Source organism: Gallinula chloropus (genome assembly GCF_964237585.1).
Source record: "Gallinula chloropus genome assembly, chromosome: 14".
Classification (NCBI taxonomy): domain Eukaryota; kingdom Metazoa; phylum Chordata; class Aves; order Gruiformes; family Rallidae; genus Gallinula; species Gallinula chloropus.
The window spans coordinates 20,076,188-20,098,073 of NC_140099.1; the positions used below are offsets into that span (position 1 = coordinate 20,076,188).

Genomic DNA, 21,886 nt, shown 5'->3' on the forward strand with positions numbered 1-21,886 from the left:
CAAGCTCCTTGGCTCTTTCCTCAAAGACTTTGGAGGAAATTATGTGGATAGGGAAAGTTTTGGTGTTGCCAGAGGGGCTGGAAGCTTGCTGAGTGAGGGGATGACATGATTCCTGCTCCGTTCTCCAAATCCTCCACCTACTCAACCCCTCAAATCATGGGCTGGTTGGGACTGAAAGGCAGTCATCTACTTGAAATCTTGTTGAAGCTTCTATGGGAAAGGGAAGTGCTGTGCTGGAAATACAGACATTCTTCTTCCCTTAGAATAAATCAAATATTCTCCTCAGTAGACACACTTCTCTTATGCACATTTCCCTCGGTGGGAATTAAGAAATTATATTTGCTTTGTTCTTTTCAATATTTATCTTTTTTTTTCCTTTTAATATGTGACATTTCTCCTCACAACCGTTCTCTGTCGATATTTTTGGCAGGGTAAAACCCTGCTGTGACTGAACTCTAAAGAAAACTGATCCACTTCGGTGCGTTCGAAACTCGTCGTGTAGTGCCAGCACCAGAGGGCTTGAGGGATGGTGGATTTTAATTTTTATATTTATTTTTAATCAAAATCTTCCCTGTTTATGCTGTCTGCTTCCCTAAGACTGTGATATCTCTCTCCCCAGTGCCTTCTTGCATCCATCCTCTGCGTCCTCTCTGTTCAAGCAAGTCCCGGGTACGCGGGAGCCCTGCAGCAACGTGCTACTGCCCGTTAGCTAGCTGCCATTAATTTTTAATCTAAGGATCCCCTCTTCAGTCTTCTTATTCCTGTTTATTTCAGCTTTTTTCTTTTCTTTTTTTCCTGCTGAGTTTGTTTCTTTCTGTCATTTTATCAGCTTAATGCAGAGCAGGGGTTTTCTCTTTGTAGCTGGGTGCCTGGGGGTTGCTGCCGGAGGGCAGCGCAGAGCTGGGGAGCTGGTCTTGGGCAGCTTTCTGCCACATCACCACAAAATTCCATTTAGCTGTTTTCTCCCTTGGAGTATTCGGTAGGCACTTTATATCCTCTTCTCTCATCTTAAGGCAAATCCAGTATTGGAACAGTGGGAGAGACGGAAGGATGAAGAGGGGAGGGGGCTGTGGGCGGTTGTCCTGTTGTCTACCCCCTCTTGCCTGTCTCATCCTGTTTACCCTGCATGGCCACACTGGTTTCAGAACATGGGAAAAAAGAGAGTCACGTAAGGTCAGAGAATGTCCACACAAAGATACCAACAATGGACACAAACCTCTCTTTAAAAATAGCTGCTGGTTACTTGGATGCTCCTTTCCATCCTGCATCCCATCGCAGCTCTGCGCTCCACCTGCTCCCTGCCCCGAATCCTCTGTTGTGCCTTCTTTCAGGGTTAAACAATCCATTTCTTTTTCTAATTCATTACCCCCTCATCAAGTTTACTTTAAATCAAACAATTTAGCGTTACCCTTTAACATCCCAATCATCTCGGAGCGTGTCCGTGTTGTCTGAAACCTGCTTGGGCTGAGTTTGTGCGGGTCATTTGTGCCCAGCTACTGGCTCACGGAGCACTAACCTACTTATTGCTTTTAGATTCTTCATCTGCCTTGAGATTAGCTGTGACATTTCCCTGAACCACAGAGATACTTCTGGTAGTTTGGCCCTGGGTCGGGCAGCGGCGCGGTCCCGTCTGTCAGCAGGCACTCAGATACTTTGCTTTAATGGCCCATTTTCTGATGGTTATCCTTTTGAAATCTGCCCGAGTGCAGGGCTGAGACTGAGGTCCGATTCCCTTTGCTCTTTATCTTCTTCTCTTGGGTAGTGTTATCGAGAGCCTCGGATTGAATTTTCATCTCCTTGCTGCTGATTTACAGCCTGAACAAAGATGCTATCACAGTGATGTCTGTTTTGGAAAATTGCTTTAAAACCATGCAAAAAGGGGAGAACAGGGCTTTTTTTTTCCCTTTTTTTGTCCTTTTCCTTTTTTTTCCCCCCTCAACAATTCAATGCTAGCAAGACCAGCTGGCTTATTTTCGTGCCTGTCAGCAAGCGCAGAGCCCGTTGACTTCTGTGGGATGTGTGAGTGCTTGGCAGCACGGGGACATGAAGCCACCCACTGATGCCAGCTGCTCCAGCCCAGCTCTTCCTCCTGAGCAGGGGATCTCTAGAAGAAACTGGTAGAACACTGGTTTGGAGGTATCCATGTGCTCTTCTGTGCCTCTCGTGCGGTGGCTGGGCTGTAGGGATCCACCGCAGGGGTTGTGTCTGTTGCCCACGGTTTGTAGTCAGGAACATCCCACTGGAATGGTCCTGTTGGATTATCAGCATGGATTCAGATGGTTTTAATAACATCACAGTGACAGAGGGACAATTCCTTCAGGAATTAGCTCATTTCAGAGCTCAGGTAGAAAGGATTTCACTGGGAAAGGGGGAGTACCAGAATCTTTCCTCATCACCAGTACTTCCCTCTTTCCCAGGTTGAGTGTTTTGGACCAGAAGAATCTTGTCTTCAACACAGAATTGTTTTAGGATTCAGTTTTATGAGCAAAACCAGAGGGAAACGTCATTTTTTGTTTGATTTCAATCAAAATGGCTTTTCATTTTCCATTAAAATGAGATTCAACAATAAGTTGCTCCCTTCAGCCCTATAGGTAACCATGTGCATCTCTCTTCAATATGCAAATAGTTCTATTGCATCTTTTACTGGGGTTCAGCCCCACTGTTGGCTTCTGTTTGGGGGTACTGAGGTGGACTCTGTGTCCCTGAGTCTGGCAGCACTGTGTCTGCTGGCTGCATCTGCCTGCTCTTGGCCGTGCTGGGTCCCTAGAGGAGGGTATGTCAGTCTTCTGCTCTGTTTTTCATCTCAGATCTGTGATGTAGTGGCAGACATTGTGGTGTTCGATGTACAGTTGGACTTGATGATCTCAGAGGCAAGTTCTGGTTCTTTTCGAGGAGCATTTTTGACTCTCAGGTGGCTGCATCAAGGGGAGCCTCAAGGGTAGAAGCACATTGCACCAGCAGCATCTTGCACACCACACAAGGGTTGTGCTGGGACATCTCCCCACTGCTGCTCCAGCAGCTTTGACCTCCCTGAAACTTTCTAGGCTGAAAAGAAACCAACCCCATCCCTCCCACAAGAAGGTTTCTGAGAAGCAATCTGGGACTGAGCTTATTATCCCCACCCCTCCAACAAGGTAGGCACAATGAGCCCTCAGCGCGTGAACGGCTGCTAATGGCATCTCCTGGCGTTTTAAAGCCTCCCTCTCCTCTCCATACATAAAAAAACCCACAAATGAACAGACTGATGGCAGCAGGGTGTTAACTAAGTGCCACGGGCTCAGGGTACCCTGATTTGGTAATCATTTAACAGGCCTGCAAAGCAAGATGCAGGATCCTGTGGTCCCCAAAGCCCTGCACAGTGCTGGGGGGGTTTGTTCTTCCCCCTCACAATTTCCTTTCAAACTGGAGGTGATGCAGTATGGATTTCCAGAGGCAGCTCCCAGTGCTCCTCAGCTCAGGGATGTTTCAGATTTACCAAAATTTGATCGTACTTAACAGCTACAGTGAGGCATGATGTGAGGGACGTCCCCGTTCTGTCTGCTGGCAGGGTATGAAGATCCCTGAATCACTGAGCTGTAGGGGTGGGAAAGGACCTCCAGAGCTCATCAGGTCCAACCCCCTGCCAAAGCAGGGTCCCTAGGACAGGGCACACAGGGCGGTGTCCAGACGGGGCTGGAATCTCTCCAGAGAAGGAGACCCCACACCCCCTGGGCAGCCTGTCCCAGGGCTCCCTCACCCTCACTGGGAAGAAGTTCTTCCCCACATTGCGGGGGAACTCCCTGTGCTCCAACTTGAGCCCATCGCCCCTTGTCCTGTCCCCACAGACACTGAGCAGAGGCTGCCCATGTCCCCCTGTGTCCCACCCTTCAGCTATTGATCCCCATTGATCAGATCCCCCCTTAGTCGTCTTCTCTCCAGGCTGAACAGCCCCAGCTCACTCAGCCTTTCCTCCCAGGGGAGATGCTCCAGGCCCTTCATCATCTCCATAGCCTCTGCTGGACAGGAGATCCCTGGTTGTTTTATCCCAGGGAGCCCAGAACTGGACACAACACTCCAGGTGGAGACTCCAAGTCTTTTGGCTTTTGGCCCCAGCCAAATTGTCACAGAATTGTGCCAAAAAGGAAACAAAAATGATCAAAACATCTAAACTAAACTTTTTTCTTTTTTTTTTTTGTTTTTTAATTCCCAAAGATGATTAAAGATCCTTGGCTGCTGCTGAAGATATTTTGCTTTATTCACCTCAGTATAACAGAATCCTGTCCCATGATTCCAAGCCTCTGGCAGATTATAATCAATCAAAGAGATTGTCTCAACAGATGAGAACTGTTTTGGCACCAAGAAATTACCAATAAAACACTTTCAAACCTTTGTATGTCCCAGTGTAGACAAATCAGAAGATGTAATCTGTATTTCCTGACCAAAGAAAAGGTTCATGTCCTCCCCTAAACCATCTGCAGTGTGTTTTTTGCAATCAGATATTGAGAATTGCTTTTAAAAATGCACTTAGGTACAACAATGCCACAGGGTTGGCTGGAGGAGCGGTGCTTTTCAAGTCACCTGCTGCCAGAAACGATGGAACCACCTCAGACTGTGCAACTAAAGCACAAATTTATGTGCTTGAAGCAGGAACAGTGCAGACTGACATGGAAACATGGCAAGAAACAGGGGTAATAGGGAAGAAGCAAGGGAGAGAAGCAGTAAGTTTGAGACTCGTGGGCTAAAATCCTGTTTGAAACCACACTTCATGTTTGGATAATGCATTTTTGTTGGATAGCACAGCTGAACTCATGGGCACTGCTTCAGCTCTGCTGTTTCAGTGGAACTGCAATGAGCTTAAATTAATTAAACTCCTCTGAGCCCTTTTATCCACACTGTATCACTGGCTGCTTTGCTGCAGCCTCGAGACCGCTTTGACAGTCGTGTGTTTTACGGAATTACGCTCTCCAATCTCAGGGATACTGTCCTGCCCATCATCCAGCGCTCAAAACAACCCTACCCCTTCTTTTTTCCCTTGTGTTTGATGAGCAAAATAATCTCTGTGAAGTACCCAACAAACTTCAGCACCAGCAAGAGCAGCTGACGTGACGTGACTCCTGCCTTGTCGACTCGGTTTTGAGTAGTCGCGGGATGCAGCTGACAGTCTCTGAGCATGGCTGAACCTCACAAGAGTCAGCAGCGCAGGTGGAAGCAGCAGTTTGGCTTTAATTACCTGTGCACACAGGAATTTGCAGCACCATACCTTTTTTATCTTTTTTTTTTTTCATTTTTTTCCTGGTTCTGAAGTACACAGGGAGACTCTGAGATGCCATCAGCTTGTGATGCTTTACTGCAGGTTGTCCTCAACTTTGAGCACCAACTACCTTGATTTTGATGTGAAAGGATGGAGATCTTTGGCTGTGACTGCTGTCAGACAGGGTCCACCCTGGTCCTTGTGCCTTCCTCCTTACTTTCTTGGGGACCAGGCTGCAACATGCCCGTGTGCTACCTCCTTCAGCTTCAGCGGGGATGGACCTGCTGGCCCTCTGGTAAAGCTGGCCTTCAGTGCTCTCTGTCTCCCATCTTCTTGTCCTGGTTTTGGCTAGAATAGAGTTAATTTCTTGCAGATGGAGTGCCCTGTTTGGGAGTTGGGATGAGAGCAGTGCTGATAACACCCTGATGTTTCTAGTTGTTCTCAAGCAATCAAGGACTTTTCAGTTGTTCCTATTTCCCTGCTAAGGAGAAGGGAGGACACACAGCCAGGTGACCCAAACTGCCCAAGGAGGTATCCCATGCCAATTACATGATGCTCAGAATTAAGGGGTGCTGGTGGGGGGAGCAGCAGGCAGCTCCAGGATGTGTGGGTCTGGGGACAGTCCAGTTTTGGGACAACTCTGAGCTGTACAGCCTGAGCCGTGCAGTTCGGTGCTGCATTGTGAATCACCAGTTTCATATATATTGCTCTAAAGTCCTGTTATCATTGTTATATCTATCTTTCTGCTATCCCAGTAAACTATCCTTACCCCAGCCCGTGAGGTTTTGGTTCCTTGGGTTTTCTTCTCTCTCCTTTTACCCCTCCCTCAATTCCCCCCTCTCAAAGAACAAGCAGAGGGCAGTGGCTGGCGAGGACACCGGCGGGCAAGGGCACCAGCAGCACTGCAAGCAAAGCCCTGGATGGCTGTAGACAGGTTTCTGAGCTCAGCTGGGATAACTGATCCCTGCCTGACCCCTTTCTTCTGGGGTTGCTGGTTGGTTTGGTAAAACAGGCACAGGTGCTTTGTGTGGTGCCTGTGGAGTTTGCAAGAGATGCCCCAGTCACTCTGCAGGACACGTGGGTGCTTTGTGAGTCTGGTGGTACTGGGAATATCGGTGTCTTATTTGATGGTGGTGGAAGATTATTATGGGGACACTGAGGGATCAGTTACCAGATGTTTAACATCACCAACAGCTCAGGATGTCACTTTCCCTTCTCTCAGTACAAATAAATATCACGGGCTTGGTCCTTTCAGCCTGGTAGGAAAGAGCTCTCTGGTTCAGTGAGGAACTGTGAGTCCAAGGTAGGACCTTGAGAGCCTCTGTGGAGCTGAGGCTCCTCTAGCACCCACGAGCTGTTGGATTTAAATATGGAGAGAGCTGATAGAGCGAGTGATTTAAATGGTGTTCAAATTAATGTATTTCTTTATGAAGACATCCATACAACCCACCTGTAAATCCTTGCTGTCCACAGCACTGTTTCTCTAAGGAAGATTTGATTACAAGCTGACTATAAGTTATTAGCTATAAGTTATTAGCTTTCCAGTAAGTTTAAATGAATGTTACAGGCTATAAACTGACTATATAAATTACAGTCCTTCATGTAAAGCTTAATGATGGTTGCAGGACCATTTATATCTTTCCCAAGGACAGGAGAAAATCTCTTGCGATGTCACTGATGGTGACAGCCTCGTATCCCAGTTCCATGGATGGAGTTAAACTGGCAGTGTGGTATTTTATTTACTCATGGGCACACATGGGGTCTTTGGTCTGAAACTCAAAGTCTCATCCCCCTACAAGCATCACCTCAATGGAAGACTCTTTCCCGTGGAAAATGCATCACTGGTCACAGACCATCTTCTCCTCCAGGGAAGTGTCCTCTTCAGGTGTGGCTCAGTTTGGTTTTGGTCTCTTGCAGCACTGTTTGCTCCTCATGAGCAGGACACAACTGTCTTCCACATCTGTGTCTTCTCCTGGGTTGGGAGCAGCAGCTCTCTGTCAGCCAACCACAGCTTTCCTGGCTGATGGGAATAAGAAGCTGGGCTCTAACTTGGTTAAAGGATAACTAGGCAATGCTTGCCTTAATTCAGAAGGCCTTGCAAGATTGTCACATTCAGTGATTTATCTCCCTGCTTGTTTAAACATTTCTCAAATTTGTCAATCCAGGGACAGTCATGGATGGCTGGGAATTCTAGGAAGTGGTAAAAAAAGCTTCCAAGACGAGATGTCACCTGGCTTCTCACTTGTGTGGTTTCTACTGAAGTAGCACTACCATTAAAAACCCTGTTTTTCATTCATCTGCTTTTGCACAGTCAGTATTTGGTTTTAATTAAAGACCTCAGAGGTCGTGGAGATTAGAACAGTGCTGCTGAGCCCAGAGCGTCTCCTAAAAATGTACAAGGGGAAAAAGCATTTCCAAGGCACGCAGAGTATTGATGTTGTTCTGTTTCCTGCTGAACTCGGTCCTGCTGGTGGAGAATCTGAACTAAGAGGAGCTTTGCCAGCCCCCTCAGAAGCAGATTGCTGCCCTGTCCCACAAGCTTGACCAGGGAGGCTTAAACTGCAGGTGATCAAATATGAAAGACAGTTCTTACTGTGTTAACAGGGTTTTTTTCCCAATCCCCTGGTCCAAAGCCCAGTAACAGCAGTGAACTCTGAGGCAGAGACTGACTTCTTGACAATTAATTGCCAAACTCAGCAGAGTTGTGAAGTTTGGGGTATTTACTTCTTGCAGGTCATCAGCGGAGCAGGCAGTGCTGGATGTGACCTTTTAGCAAGGGTGACAAGGTGTTATTACTGGAGCTCCAACGTGCTTTTCCTGTCATCTAGGAAGAAGAGAAAAATGAAGTTAATTATTCCCATCCTAAGGCTGAAGTATCTAATTTGAGGAGTGGAGGGAGGGGTTATCTGAGGTTTTCACCCTGCTTCAGACTTACTCGTTATTAATGCAAGTCTGCCCAAGGGGAAGGAGGAAAGGAAAGTTAGTTCACCCACAGAGGGAAGGGCTGTGAATGCAGCAGTGGGTTGAACCCCCTGAGAAACCTCCTTGCACGTACTGTGTGGGTTTAGCTGTGTTTCTGCTTGAAAGCTGTGGAAGGAGCTGGTGAGCCTGGCCTGGTTTTCCCTTTACAGTGCAGCAAAGCTGGTGAGAGGGGAATAGCAGCCTCAAACCCTGAGCTGGGCACATCTCTGCAGCAGTGACCAGTCCCACATGCGTGGTGTGAGCCTGGAGCTGAGCTGGGGCATCACCACCTCCTGCTTCCCGGTCTGATGGGACATGGTGCTGCTGGGGGCTGCTGAGCTGTGGGACGGGAAGCTGCTGCTTCTCTGGCACTGGTGGATGTGGTCTCCAGGAATGTGCCTGAACATCTGATGTCCTTTTGGCCTCTGTGTGGTTTGTGGTGTTTTGGAATAGCAGAGGGTGGTCCCAGGTGAGGGAGATGAGCTGCAGCCAGACGTCTTGAAGCATCCCCACTGCCTGTCTGCTCACCATGATCTCCCAGGCTGTTGCAAAGCAGCCTCTGGAGACAGATAATTAAGACTAAACTCATCCCTTCTTGTTGAACACAGGGTGACTTGTGCAACTAGAATAATAAAGAGGAGTGCTGCAGCTTTGGAAGTAGAGGCTCTTGGTAGCCGAGCTGTTGGGTATAGGTCTATGTGTGGGGGCCAGCCCAGTGACCCCAAGAGTGAGAGGACATGGAGCTGCCAGCCTGGATGATGCAGGTGCTTGAATGTGCGATGCTCTGGGCTGGTGGTAGCTGATTTATGTTGGATAAATGGAGCTATAAGAAGAAGAAGAGTGAAAGGCATCCCTTCCGTGGACTGGCCGCTCTGCTGCTGGCAGCCCTGAAGGTGTGTTTTTGGGGATCCTGGTACATAGGAGGGAAGAGCACACCCCAGTTTACACTGGTGCTGAACCAGGCCCTCCCCATGAAGAAACCTGTCCACTGTGGTTGATGCAGATGAATCCCACAGGGCCTGAAGAACCTGTGCTAAAGAGCATTGAGCAGGGAGCCCTGGAGCATCACCACTGCAGAGCCAGCTGAGGAGGAGGAGTAAAATCTTCATTTGAGCATTGCTGGTGGGAAGCTGGGACAGTTCAGGTGCTGGTTGGCATTTTGTTTGGTTTCTTCCTCCCAAAGTGATTGTTTCCTTGTGTGACGTGAGGGTTTTGCGTGTTGGTTCTGGAGTGGATTGGCACGGGCAACTGGTATTTACTGGGAACTGGGGAGGCAGCAGTAGGGGAGGGATGGGGCTGAGGCAGCTGCCATGCCAAGAGGGGAAACCTCATGGTCCTGGCATGAGGCAGGTGGGCATGAGCCCTGGTGGGCTGTGGAAGCATCCAGAGCCTGGCTGGGGAGCAGGGCTGGAGCTGGGACCGATGGACAGAGCCTGTGGGGTGTGGAGGAAGAGCAGCAGGCAGGGATGCTGGGGAGCAGGGTGCCCAAGGGATGGAGCTGGTCCAGCAGCTGCTGCTCTCTGCTCTGAGCATCACTCCCACGGGCTGTGCAGAGCCACATCACCTCCCTGCTGCATCTTCCATGACTCGGTGCTGCACTCTGATCCCGAGCTGGGTGTTTTGCCAGGCGCTGTCAGAGCTCCCTCACCTCACCCCCCCTCTCAGAGGCCCCTTTGCTTTATCTGCATGTGGTGACATGTTCCTACTTCGGATTCCACGACAGCATCCTGCTCTCTGCCTGACACTGCTTTCATTTCCCTACCCACCCTTCGTGCAGCAGGGCTTTAGCATTTAGTTCTGGGTGGCACTGCTTCCCCTTTCCATGCCCTCGGTTCCCTGGGGGGTTTCCAGAGAGTTTGCTTCAGTGACAGGTAAATTACCCCCTCTGCCTGGAGCAGAGGCTTCGCTTTGCTTTCTGTCGAGCTGCGTTTCACCTCACTTGAGAAACTGCTTTCCAGTCGGGCACAGAGAGGTGTCTGCAGACATGCACACACATGGGTAGGGTGTATGTCAGTGTCTGCATATGTGTCTGTACAAATTATCCCATGAAATCATGGCATATATGGATACAAGTGCGTGTGAGCTTGCAGGAAGGTGGCTGATAAAAAGGGGGCTGTGTGTGTCCATCAGCTCCAGAGCCTGCTCTGACCTGGATTTCTTTCAGGAGGAGGGCCAAAACGATGATCAGAGGGCTGGAGCAGCTCCCCTATGGAGAGAGGCTGAGGGAGCTGGGCTGGTTCAGCCTGGAGAAGAGAAGGCTGTGGGGTGACCTCACTGCAGCCTTCCAGTCCCTGAAGGGAGCAGAGCAACAGGAGGGGAATCAGCTTGTTAAAGGGCAGAGACTGGCAGGACAAGGGGGATGGAGTGAAGCTGGAGGAGGGGAGGGTGAGATGAGATATTGGGGGGAAGTTCTTTGCAGAGAGATGGTGAGGGGCTGGAAGGGGCTGCCCAGAGAGGGGGTGGGTGCCCCATCCCTGGGGGTGTTCAAGGCCAGGTTGGCTGGGGCCCTGGGCAACCTTGTGTAGCTCCAGGCCTGGAGGTTGGTGTCCCTGCCTGTGGCAGGGGGTTGGAGCTCTGTGATCCTTGGGGTCCCTCCCAACCCAGACCATCCTGGGATTCTGTGATTCTTTATCCCCCACAATGTCATTGCACAGGTCACGTCCTACCATGCTCTGTTTGAAAGGAAATCTGAATGCCTTGTACTGTGGTATAAACTGAGTTTCAGATGGTGCTGACTCTTTTTGTCAGCACACACAGCAGTGTTAGACCCCAAGGGAGCTCTGCAGCACAGCGTGTTTAGTTCTCTGCTCTCCATGTGGGAAGGAGCTGTGTTCTCTGTCTGTGAGTCCTACGTTGGGAGGAGGAGGAGGAGAAGGAGGGGGAGGAATCGCAGAGAAGAGCGTTGTGAGCTCTTCCACAGCTCTGCCAGCAGATGTCACGTTTGGTTATCGGTGGGAGATGTTGGCTCCAGCACCGCTCTGCGGGGCTGGTCATCGGTGCAGGAGAACCAGGGGGAAGGGGGAAGAAATCACAGCAGGGTGGGTAGTGAAGGTTGATCCTGGGTGAAATGCTTAGTGTACTCCATTGCATGAACCTGTATTGGTTTCAGTGCTAGCTGGGATGTTGGTTTACTGGTTTAAAGCAGACCTTTCTGTACTGGAATGGGAAACTCTGGAATCCTTTGAGATGGGCAGAGTGTGTGTACATTTAGATTTGGGCTCCAATTTGGCATTCAGGGGTTCAGTTTGGTTCCCAGATCATTCTTTCCCTGCAAGTTGTAATATATTAGTGATTCTGTATATCCCTTGGGAAGGGACTCGTGCTGGGAGGTGTGGAGAGGGGAGAGGAGAGAAGGAGAGGAGAAAAGAGAGAAGGCTCCAGCGGATCTCACAGCCCCTTCCAGTCCCTGAAAGGTGCTTGTAGGAAGCTGGGAAAGAGCTGTTCCCGAGGGCATGGAGTGATGGGATGAGGTGGGATGGTTTAAACTAGAAAAGGGAGATTTGGGTTGGGTAGGTTGCCCTACCTTTGGTAGGGCAGGAGCTTCTGGTCTGGTGCTCTGGGCTGTACCTTAGGCTCGGCTTTGCAGCCTGCTTGGGCCTGCTCTGTCTGACTGACAGTGTTAATTACCAGTGTTAGCTGTACCAGGATATAAAACTGCAACTCTCAGGCTCTGTGTTACACTCCACACTGTACCAGCCCCACACAGTGACTCTTCAGGAGGTGGGATGGGGTCCTGGGAAACCTTGTGTAGCTCCAGGCCTGGAGGTTGGTGTCCCTGCCTGTGGCAGGGGGTTGGAGCTCTGTGATCCTTGGGGTCCCTTCCAACCCAGACCAGTCTGGGATTCTCTGACTAAGGGAGGGCCGTGTCTCCACTCTTCGCTGTCAGTCTCCAAGCTTTGGCCAGGCAAGCTCTTAGTGATCCTCTGCAGATGGACCCTGTGGCAAAACTGTGGGAATGACTTGAGGCTCTATGGAAAGTCCCAAAATGAAAAAGACCCTCCAAAAGTTAGGGGTGTGAGGATAACAGTGATTGCAAGCAGGGGAAGAGGGGACCTGTAGCTGCATGGCTGGAGAAAGGAATAAGCCAAACTTTTGGTTTGGTTAGAGCTAGGCTGCTCTGAAAGAAAAAGCCCTGGTAACTTGTGGTGTGGAGCTGGTAGCATGTGAAACAGTGAAGAGGGCTGAAATGAGGTCTGTAAATGGTGTGAGAGCAGGGGCCTCTCAGGAAGCCACAGTGGGGACTGCTCTGTGAAGCACAGTGAGCTTCCAGCCAGGAGGAAGCTGGTTTTACTAAAGCTCTTAGGAAAGCTGGGGAGGGTGGACAGGTGGCCGTGGCACCCAACCAGGTGGAGTTTCCAATGGGACTAAAGCTGTATGAAAATGGATGTTCACTCCTATGAGGAGTTTTGTCCAAAAAATCATAGGAGAGCCTTTTGCCAATGTCTAAACGTTTTCATTTGTGCTGTTCATCCTGAGCTGGTTGTGTATCAGCCACCTCCCAGTCTGGACTGGTGATGGATGGGCATAGGCAGGGGGGTGGTAGGAAGTGCAAACCAGGGATGCAGAAAGCTGGAAGGGGTGGGGTTACAGGGGATGGTGTGGCTGCAGGACTGGGAGGAAGAGCAGATCTAGGAGAAGACGTATGTTTCCTTTCACATATGCAAATCAAGAACAAAACATCTTCTCCATCACATTGAAAACTCTTCGTGAAATATGTACCCTGTAATGAAACAGGGCAGCATTTTTCATAAACTCTGCCTCTCCCAGGGTTCTACACAGTTAAATATATAGTTTCATTTAGGATTTATAACCCTTTGTGTGTTTTAAAGCTAGAAAGGTCTGGAGCTGAATTTGCCAAAAGGGGAAATGTTTGTGAGTGTCTGATTTTATTCTGCTTTCCCCCTAAACATTTATAGCTGCTGTTATGAAGTACAAGAGACCCTGAGCGTCGTTTATCACAGAATCACTGAGCTGTAGGGGTTGGAAGGTGCCTTCAGAGGCCATCAGGTCCAACCCCCCTGCCAAAGCAGGGTCCCTAGGACAGGGCACACAGGGCGGTGTCCAGACGGGGCTGGAATCTCTCCAGAGAAGGAGACTCTACACCCCCTGGGCAGCCTGTCCCAGGGCTCCCTCACCCTCACTGGGAAGAAGTTCTTCCCCACATTGGTGGGGAACTCCCTGTGCTGCAACTTGAGCCCATCGCCCCTTGTCCCGTCCCCACAGACACTGAAAAGGGGCTGCCCATTCCCCCTGCATCCCATACTTAAGATATTTATAAACATTCATAAGGTCCCCCCTTAGTCTTCTCCTCTCCAGGCTGAACAGCCCCAGCTCACTCAGCCTTTCCTCACAGGGGAGATGCTCCAGGCCCTTCAGCATCTCCGTAGCCTCCTCTGGACTCTCTCCAGGAGATCCCTGTCTGTTTGATCCCAGGGAGCCCAGAACTGGACACAACACTCCAGGTGGGGCCTGACCAGGGCCGAGCAGAGGGGGAGGATCCCCTCCTGTGACCTGCTGCCCACACTCCTCCTGATGCTTACACCGAGTTCCTTGTCGTGAGAAGCGAAAGCGCGTCTGTGCTTCCAGCAGTGGAGCAGAGATGGCAGAGCTGCTGCATTTGCAAAGCATCTAATGCCAGGCAAATCAGCAGGAACAGACCCGAGGATAAGGGGAACAGAACCAGACAGGCACGAGGAAACCGCTTCCTTTGGTGCTCTGTCTGCGCGTCTACTAAATCTGTCAGTGTTACTGGTGTGGTGCCTGCACAGTTACTACTGTTTGTTTCTGCATGACAAGCCAGCACAAACACTAACCCAGGACTCGGAAGCTCCATCTGGGGTATGTAGTCAGCTGCTATAATTAGGGAGAGATGCCGTTGTTCAGTTTATTGCCGTTGCTTGCAGCCAGTGGGCTGTGTTTGTGCTCATTGCCACGTAAAGCTGCGCCGCCGGTTCTTATTCCTTGGGTTCCTGTGGAAACCACGGGCTGGCAACGGGAAGGAAACAATTCTTTTAGGAGATTATTTGATTTTCTGATGGTTTTCTGTGGGATAAATGACTGGCTGGTCTGAAAAGCACTGTGGGATGGTCTCCAGGGCCTGGCCGAGGAGTTTCTCTAATAGGTACCGGTTGAGGACCCAGTTGAGTAAGTGCATCGATCCACTTCTGTTCAGCTCAGCACTTCAGCATCTTCTCAGGTCCCAGTGGTGCAGTGGGATGTAGCAGGAACTGAACGATAAGCAGCTGCAGTGGCTTTTCTGTTTGCTTGCTCGTTTTCTATAAACTGGCTCCATATCATCTTCTGTACCACTTTTGCCCTTAACAGGAGTAGAGAGTCAGTAGATAACATTTTGGATGCGCTGCCTGGGGGAGTTCAGGTGCTGCCTGTGATGAGCTGCACTGGGGATGCTCATGACTGCCCAAGGGCTCTGCGAGTGTGAGGGACTGGGAGAGAGAGGAGCATTTGTTCTGCCACACCAGGACTGGTGACAGATGATGCTTGTTCCTCTTCCTGATCCAACCCCAGATGCATTATGAAATAAGTAATTACTGAACCTAGCCTTGTAATTTGATGACTGCTATCCATCAGGATCTAATTGTTTTCATGCTCCCTGCTATGGTATGTTCCTTGGTTCTGGTGAGCTGCTGTCACCTCAGCCATACAGCAGAAAAGCATGTGTGTGTGCTCATGGCTTTGTCAGCTGTTGCACTTTAAATGAAAACTAATTATTGCTGAGAAACTTGGATAAAAATGCATCAGAGCAGCGATACTGAAAGAAGCTGTAGCTTCTTGTGTGTTAGTGAGAGCCTGGCAAGTCTGGCTCTAACCCATGCTATGCACCAATAATCCCTGGTTTAAAAAAAAACAAAAAACCCAAAACCAACCAAAAAACAAAGCAGAAAGAGGTTTACTCTCTTGAAATTAAAGACAGAAGAAAGAAAAACTGCTGCTCAGTGCCAGTAATCATGACCCTCAGCAGCGCTCCTGCAGCTGGGGAGCTTCACAGGGCTGGGCCGTCCTTGTCAATCCAGATAATGGGAGTAGAGAATTGGGTGCTGGGGGGTCTTTTTGTTCCCCCCTGTGGTAACCTGAGGAGGGGGTGATGTATCTATAATCCCAAACAACCACAGTGCACCCAGGAGTGTCGTTAGCCAGAACTGATAATTGCAGGCTGCGTATGCAGCCGCATTCAGGTTGATGCAACAACAGCAGCAAGATGTGTAATTGTGCCACTCGTGCTGGGTGGCCTTGGTAGGCATGCTTGGGGGGGGATTCACACCCTGCTTTAGCTGCATAGCCTTCAAACAGCTGGTCTGTCTGTGCATCTTTATCTCATGCAGGGGGCAGCCCAGATGAGCAGGACCACGTTTGGTATTGCCTCTCCTTACCCCGCTCCCACCCTCCCCACCCCAAGTTTATTTTGCCCATGCTCTGTATTCAGAAGGTGAAAAAGCCCCAAATGTTTTTTTCTATTGATAGTGAGGAAAACAAACAGTATACTCTGGATCAAGCTGTGCCATGTCTCCTCTCCCTGGCAGAGCCCCAAGCATCACAGTAACTGGGATTCCCACAGAGCGAGCACAGAGGGAGGAATTAATTAAAAATGGTCCATGTTAATGGAGCTCTGAGCCTGGCTTCAGATTGCCTTAACAGACACAAAGACATATCATGGCATTAAACTCTCCACCCTCGGGACCTGTGGGAGCGGCGTGTCGGGAAGAAGCTGCCCCTTGGCGGGATGCAGAGCTCCTGGACCTGTGGAAGGTGCCTGCAGAGGCTGCCCTGCATTCACCCTGCCCCTACCCCAGGACCAGTGGCCATGGCACGGTGCTCCTCTCACCAGCACCCTCCTGAGGACCCAGAAGAGTTTCAGTGTTCTCCACTAGACATGTTCATCGTCGCAGGCCTGGCGTCTCTCCCATCGAGCCAGCACTGTGCCTCATGGCCAAGAAGGCCGGTGGCATCCTGGGCTGTGTTAGAAGGGGGTGGTTAGGAGATGAAGAGAGGTTCTTCTCCCCGTGTACTCTGCCCTGGTGAGACCCCACCTGAAATATCGTGTCCAGTCCTGGGCCCCTCAGCTCAAGAAGGACACAGAACTCCTTGGAAGAGCCCAGCACAGGAACACCAAGGTGATGGAGTGAAACCCCTTCCTCGTGAGGAGAGGCTGAGGGAGCTGGGCCTCTTTAGCCTGGAGAAGAGGAGACTGAGGGGTGACCTCATCAATGTCTATAAATATGTGAAGGGCAAGAATCAGGAGGCTGGAGCCAGGCTGTGCTCAGGGATGGCAGTGGGTGCAGCTGGAGCAGAGGAAGCTCCATGGGAATATCAGGAGGAACTTTGTCACTCTGAGGTTGAAGGAGCCCTGGGACAGGCTGCCCAGAGAGGCTGTGGAGTCTCCTTCTCTGGAGACATTCAAACTCTCCTGGACACGTTCCCGTGTGATTTAGTCTGGGTGATCCTGCTCTGGCAGGGGGTTGGACTGGATGATCTAGATCCCTTCCAACCCCCATCATTCTGTGATTCTTTCTGTGAAGCTGGTGGCTGAGCTAACCGGTACTGCCAACCTTGGTTTCCTCCAAGTGAGCTCAAGCCAAGCAAAGCCAAGGGCTGTTGCTACATCTCTCACACTCTCCATCATCTCTTTATTTCTCTAGGGGAGGATAATCATTGCTGCAGAGCATCACTGCTGGAAGCAGCATGGTTGGATGGTGGCAGGCTTGGGGTGTTTGTCCCGAGTCGGAGCAAATGGTTGTGGTGACAGGACATTGGCCAAGCCCAGGCAGATTTCCTATATGTCTTATAGCTCCTGCTTTTCCAAAGGCCACATCTACTTTTTATGAACTCTAAACCCACCCAGCTTTCTTCTGAAGTTTGCAAGTTAAGGTCTTAATGGTGTGTTGATAAATGCCTGACGTCTCCATTCACACCAGAAAGCGTTTCTCTTCGGAGGGATTAGAATACTGCAACTCTTCATGGGTCCTCATTATTTCTTCAAAAGGTGACTGTGTATTTGAGTGCCCATATTGTGATGAGCATCTAATTATGGATCCTTTCTGTAGACCCTCAGAGATGCCATTATTTCCACCTGCAGTAGAAGATGATAATTTGCATTCAGCGTGAGCTTTTCCCCATTCTTTCCACTGCACCTAAATAAGGGAAACAAATCTTATCGACCACAGATCCTCCTTTCATTTATCTTACATTTCATTTTTTACAACAGCAGTTTTGCTTTGCTGCTTTCTCCTCACAGTCTTGTTGATTGCTACTTCAGCACTACCGTGGATCTGCTCTCCTCCAGTCTAATTGAATGTGCATCTTGGTTGGGCAATTGGCAGCAATAGCTTGGCTAAACGGGCTTTTCATCCTCTGAAATGAAAAGAATGGCTGGAGGGGATGACACACCCGAGCATCAAGCTTGATCAATAGCTACAAGATTGGTGTATATTCACAGGATTGTTTGCCTTTGTCCCTTTCCTTTTCTCTTTGCTTTTTTTTTAATGCACTTTCCCCTTCTTCTCACTACCTTTCTGATGATCAAAATTCTCAGACATCTACGTCAAAATGCCCCTTCCTGCATCCATCTCTATTTCCACCTGTAGACAAGAAGAGTTTTGAGGTGAAAATACCTAAAACCAGCACAGGTTCCTTGTGCCTGAATTGAAGGAGGGGTGTAATGAATGTGTACCCCTTCATGGTTGACATGAGCAGGCAGACCACATCTATCCGTGAGGCTGTCCTGGTTTTCAGTGCATCCCCAACACCCTCAAGTCCTCCTCAGGGCTGCTCACACTGTTTGGGGTTTATATATATATACACACATATATATATCTCTATATATAGAGATATCTATATATAGATAGGTAGATTATATATAATATGTATATTTACATATATTGTATATATTACAAATATTATATATAATTTTATATATAGTGTGTATATATATAATTGGGGTTTATGTATTTTTTTAAGTCTTTGATCTGGAGTTTTGTTCCTCTTGTATCAGTCAGGGTAAAAACTGGGGGTTAACAACCCTTCTTACACATCCTGCTCTTAAAACTTGTTTCAAGTCAATCCAAACCTTTTTGATTTAGGAAATGGAAGCAGTGCTACATTGTTGGCATGACATGCTAAAGAAAGATCAATGCCAAATGATATAAAACCAGAAAACCCCTCTATGTCTCTTTGGCACATTCTGGTATTTGCTCTAATGTTGCTTGACTTGCCTTTAAGACAAACCCACCGAGGGTTTTTTGGAGTATGTTGGAATTGTGTATCCCAGTGGAGCAAAGTTCCCTAAAAGGTTTTTGGGTCAAGTCTAATTGCAAACACTTCTGTCCTACCACATCTGCTCAGAGCCTTTATGGTGCCCACTTCTCTGCACAGAGGTGCCTGGTGGTACCTGAGTTGTGCTAGGATGGTGCATGCAGCTCCAGCTACACCTCTAGCAGGTCCTGGGTCTCCTCTAGGTTTTGCATCATATCTTCTGTATAAGAAGGACATTGAGGTCCTGGAGCATGTCCAGAGAAGGGCAACCAGGCTGGGGAAGGGGCTGGAGGGAGCTGGGGGTGTTCAGCCTGAAGAAGAGGAGGCCGAGGGGAGACCTCATCACTCTCTGCAACTACCTAAAAGGCAGTTGTAGTGAGGTGGGGTTTGATCTCTTCTCCCTAGTATCTAGTGACAGGACAAGGGATAGTGGTGTGAAGTTGTGTCAGGGAAGCTTATGTTGGATAGCAGGAAGAATTTCTGTATTGAAAGGGCTGTCAGGCTCTGGCACAGGCTGCCCAGGGAGATGGGTGAGTCACCATCTCATGGAGGTGATAAAAGAAGAGTCGATGTTGTGCCTGGGGACATGGTCTAGGGTTGGACCTAGTCAGGTTGGACTCAATGATCTTGAAGGTCTTTTCCAACTGAAACCCTTCTGTGATTCTATGATTCTGTTTGCCTCTGCTGTGCAAAGCAGCGTGTTCAGCTCCACCCCACGCTGTAGTAGCACACACTGCTGTGGCATTGCCAAGGATGGCTCACACACATCCTCACCTGGGGAGCTGCAGAGCAGAAGCTGTGACGAAGGCAGCAGTGGCTGGAAATACCCATCCTGTGTCTCCAGCTCAGGGATGTCATTTGTGTGACATGTGCTGGCTGCAGCAGCTGTCACCGAGCCCGTCCCTGCTCGGGGTGGCACAGCCTGCACAGGCACGATGCAGCTGTCCAGCTCACCCCTCTAGGAGCTCGGTTACTTCTTCCTCTCCCTGCCCTCTCCTGGGCCACGGATGCCACTGGGGACTGATGTAATGATAACAGCAAACTCTTGCCATGAGTCCTTTAAAAAACCCAAACAGATGGGGGCAAATAATCCCAAAATATGTTTCTGGCAGAAGATGTTTTAACAGACCTACTCAAGGGCAGGTTCGGGCTGGGCAGGGACATTTGGCTCCCAAACTGGCCTCCTGATTGTTCTCTTTCTCTCTCCTCCCCATGTTTGTCCCCTCCCCTGCAGGCAAAGCCTACGCCCCCGAGTTCTACTACGACACCTACAACCCGCTGTGGCAGAACCGACCCCGCGTCTACTCCTACAGCCTCCAGTGGACCCAGATGAACCCCGACGCTGTGGACCGCATCCTCGCCTATCGCCTGGGGATCAGGCAGGTGAGGAGATGAATTCATCCCAAAAGGGCATCCCATTGGAGCACAGGACTTTCTGAGGATTGCTGAGCCTTATTTTACTTGGGTTTGGTTTATTTTGGTTTGTTTTGTTTTGCTTTATTTTTCTTTATTTCATTTTAGTATTTTTATATTTTTCCTTAATTTTATTACTTTATTCTTAATTATTTCATTTTTATGCTATTTTTATGCTATTTTGTTGGGTTTTGTGGGTTTTAAAAATTTTATTATTTACATTTTATTTATGCTTTATTTTTAATTATATCATTTGTATGTTATTTTTCTTTTATTATGTTGTATTTTGTGGGGGTTTTAAATTTTATTATTTACATTTTATTTATATTATTTTTCAGTTTTCTTTCTTTTCCCATTTCTTTTTATGGAATTATTTTTCTTTCCTTTCCTCCCTCTTTTCCTGTTCTGTGAGCCAAGAGTTGTTTCTCCTCCTGGAAAGCCTGGTGCAATCTCACACAAGTATTCCTCTGCCACTTGCAGATCCTGAAAAAACCTAATTTGCACATTTGCAGTATGAAATGCAGAGATTAAAGAGCTGTTCCTCAGAGGGTTTGTGGAGGCTGCAGATCAAGACAGGCTAGAAAGATTACATGAAAGAAACTGGCAATGAAATTAAACTTTTTCTCTCTCTCTCTGTATCTATATTTCTTTTATCAGATCTTCCAAGTAAATAGAGAAATGTAGGAAGAGCTGTAGCTTTCCTAGGGAAAGATGTCCCTGAGACATCCTGACCACCTTAAAGCCACTTTTGCATCTTCATAGATTCACTGTGGATGTTCTGATGGGCAAGGGCACTGCTATGGAACTGTGGGACCAACCCATTCCCTGAGGGATTGTTGAATTAACGTAGTCATCCCTGTTAATTTGCCCTTTGAGGAGAGAAATGTCATCTGCCTTCTTGGAAGGTTGTTGCTAAAAAGCTTCGAGTTTTAATAGTCAATTAGAGGGAAAGAGCCACTCTGTGCCTTGCTTAAGCTCTGGATAAATGGCAACACCTCTGCTTACTGCCCTTCCCAGGACAGAGTGATCTTCCTCTGGCTAAACCCAGGCAGAATCCCACACCTTTCTCTTCTGAAGGCAGGAATGTTCTGCGCTGTACCTTGTTCTCAATCCCTGCCAAACGCTACCAGTGTGTGCCAGATTGACCCGAAGAGCTTGGGCTTTGGCATTGCTGGGCTTTGTCAGGTTAAGATACAGGGTCTGGAGATAACACTCCTTGCTGTGATGACCACATCCCCCTCCAAGTCCTATCTGGCCTGCTGTGAGCGTCTGGAGGTGGTTTGCTCTTTGCTCTGGAGAACCCATCAGATGCTTTTTTTTGGCCTTGTTTTACATTCTCCTGTTGAATTTGCTTTTCTGATTGATGTGGGAGGTACAGGCTGGGTTATCTGGTGCCTGGAACAACAGTTTGTGCATGGAGAAAGACACTGGGGACAGAGGCATATTCTGGAAGATGTCTGGTTTGGAAAGTGGAGTGTGTTATGTGTGCTGAGTGGAAGGGGTTTGGCTTGGGGAACTTCAGGGGGAGCTGTGGAGCTGGCTGGGACACAGCCAGGGAATGGCTTTGGGATGTGCTGGCTCTCCTTCCCTCAGAGTTAGTCCCTGCCTGAATCTAACTACTTGGAAATGAGAGTTGGTGACTTTGAGTCCCTGTTTATGCAACTGTTTGCACCACTGAGCACAAATCAGTTCCCTTACTCCCAGTACCCATGAAGAGTAATTAAATTAAAAAAATAATTTGCTGAACTCAAAGAATATCTAATGAAATTAATTGCATGAAGTTTTTAGCTTCTTGTTTTTATCTTTCTTTCATTTCATTTTAATTTACTTTTAATTACCTATTTATATAATTATCTAGATTTGCTTTACTTTTCCTGACAACACTCTCCATCAGGCTAATCAAAACGTTTTCCTTTCATCTGTCTGAAGCCACATTTAAAACTCATGTGATACAGAACCCAGTGAGCCGTCCAGACACGCTCATCCTTTATTGCAGCAATTCCCCCTGAAACAGGG

At 48.7% G+C, this 21,886-nt stretch overlaps 1 protein-coding gene across 2 annotated transcripts in view; it reads left to right on the forward strand.

Moving 5' to 3' along the window:
• Positions 1–21,886, forward strand: part of MDGA2 (MAM domain containing glycosylphosphatidylinositol anchor 2) — a gene marked incomplete at both ends in the record, with an annotated part of 321,167 nt that overhangs the window by 250,506 nt on the left and 48,775 nt on the right. For both annotated transcript variants that reach the window (XM_084270655.1, XM_084270656.1), the window contains one exon: positions 19,692–19,840. In XM_084270655.1, the coding sequence (XP_084126781.1) occupies positions 19,692–19,840 (149 nt within the window). The remainder of the gene's footprint in view (positions 1–19,691; positions 19,841–21,886) is intronic.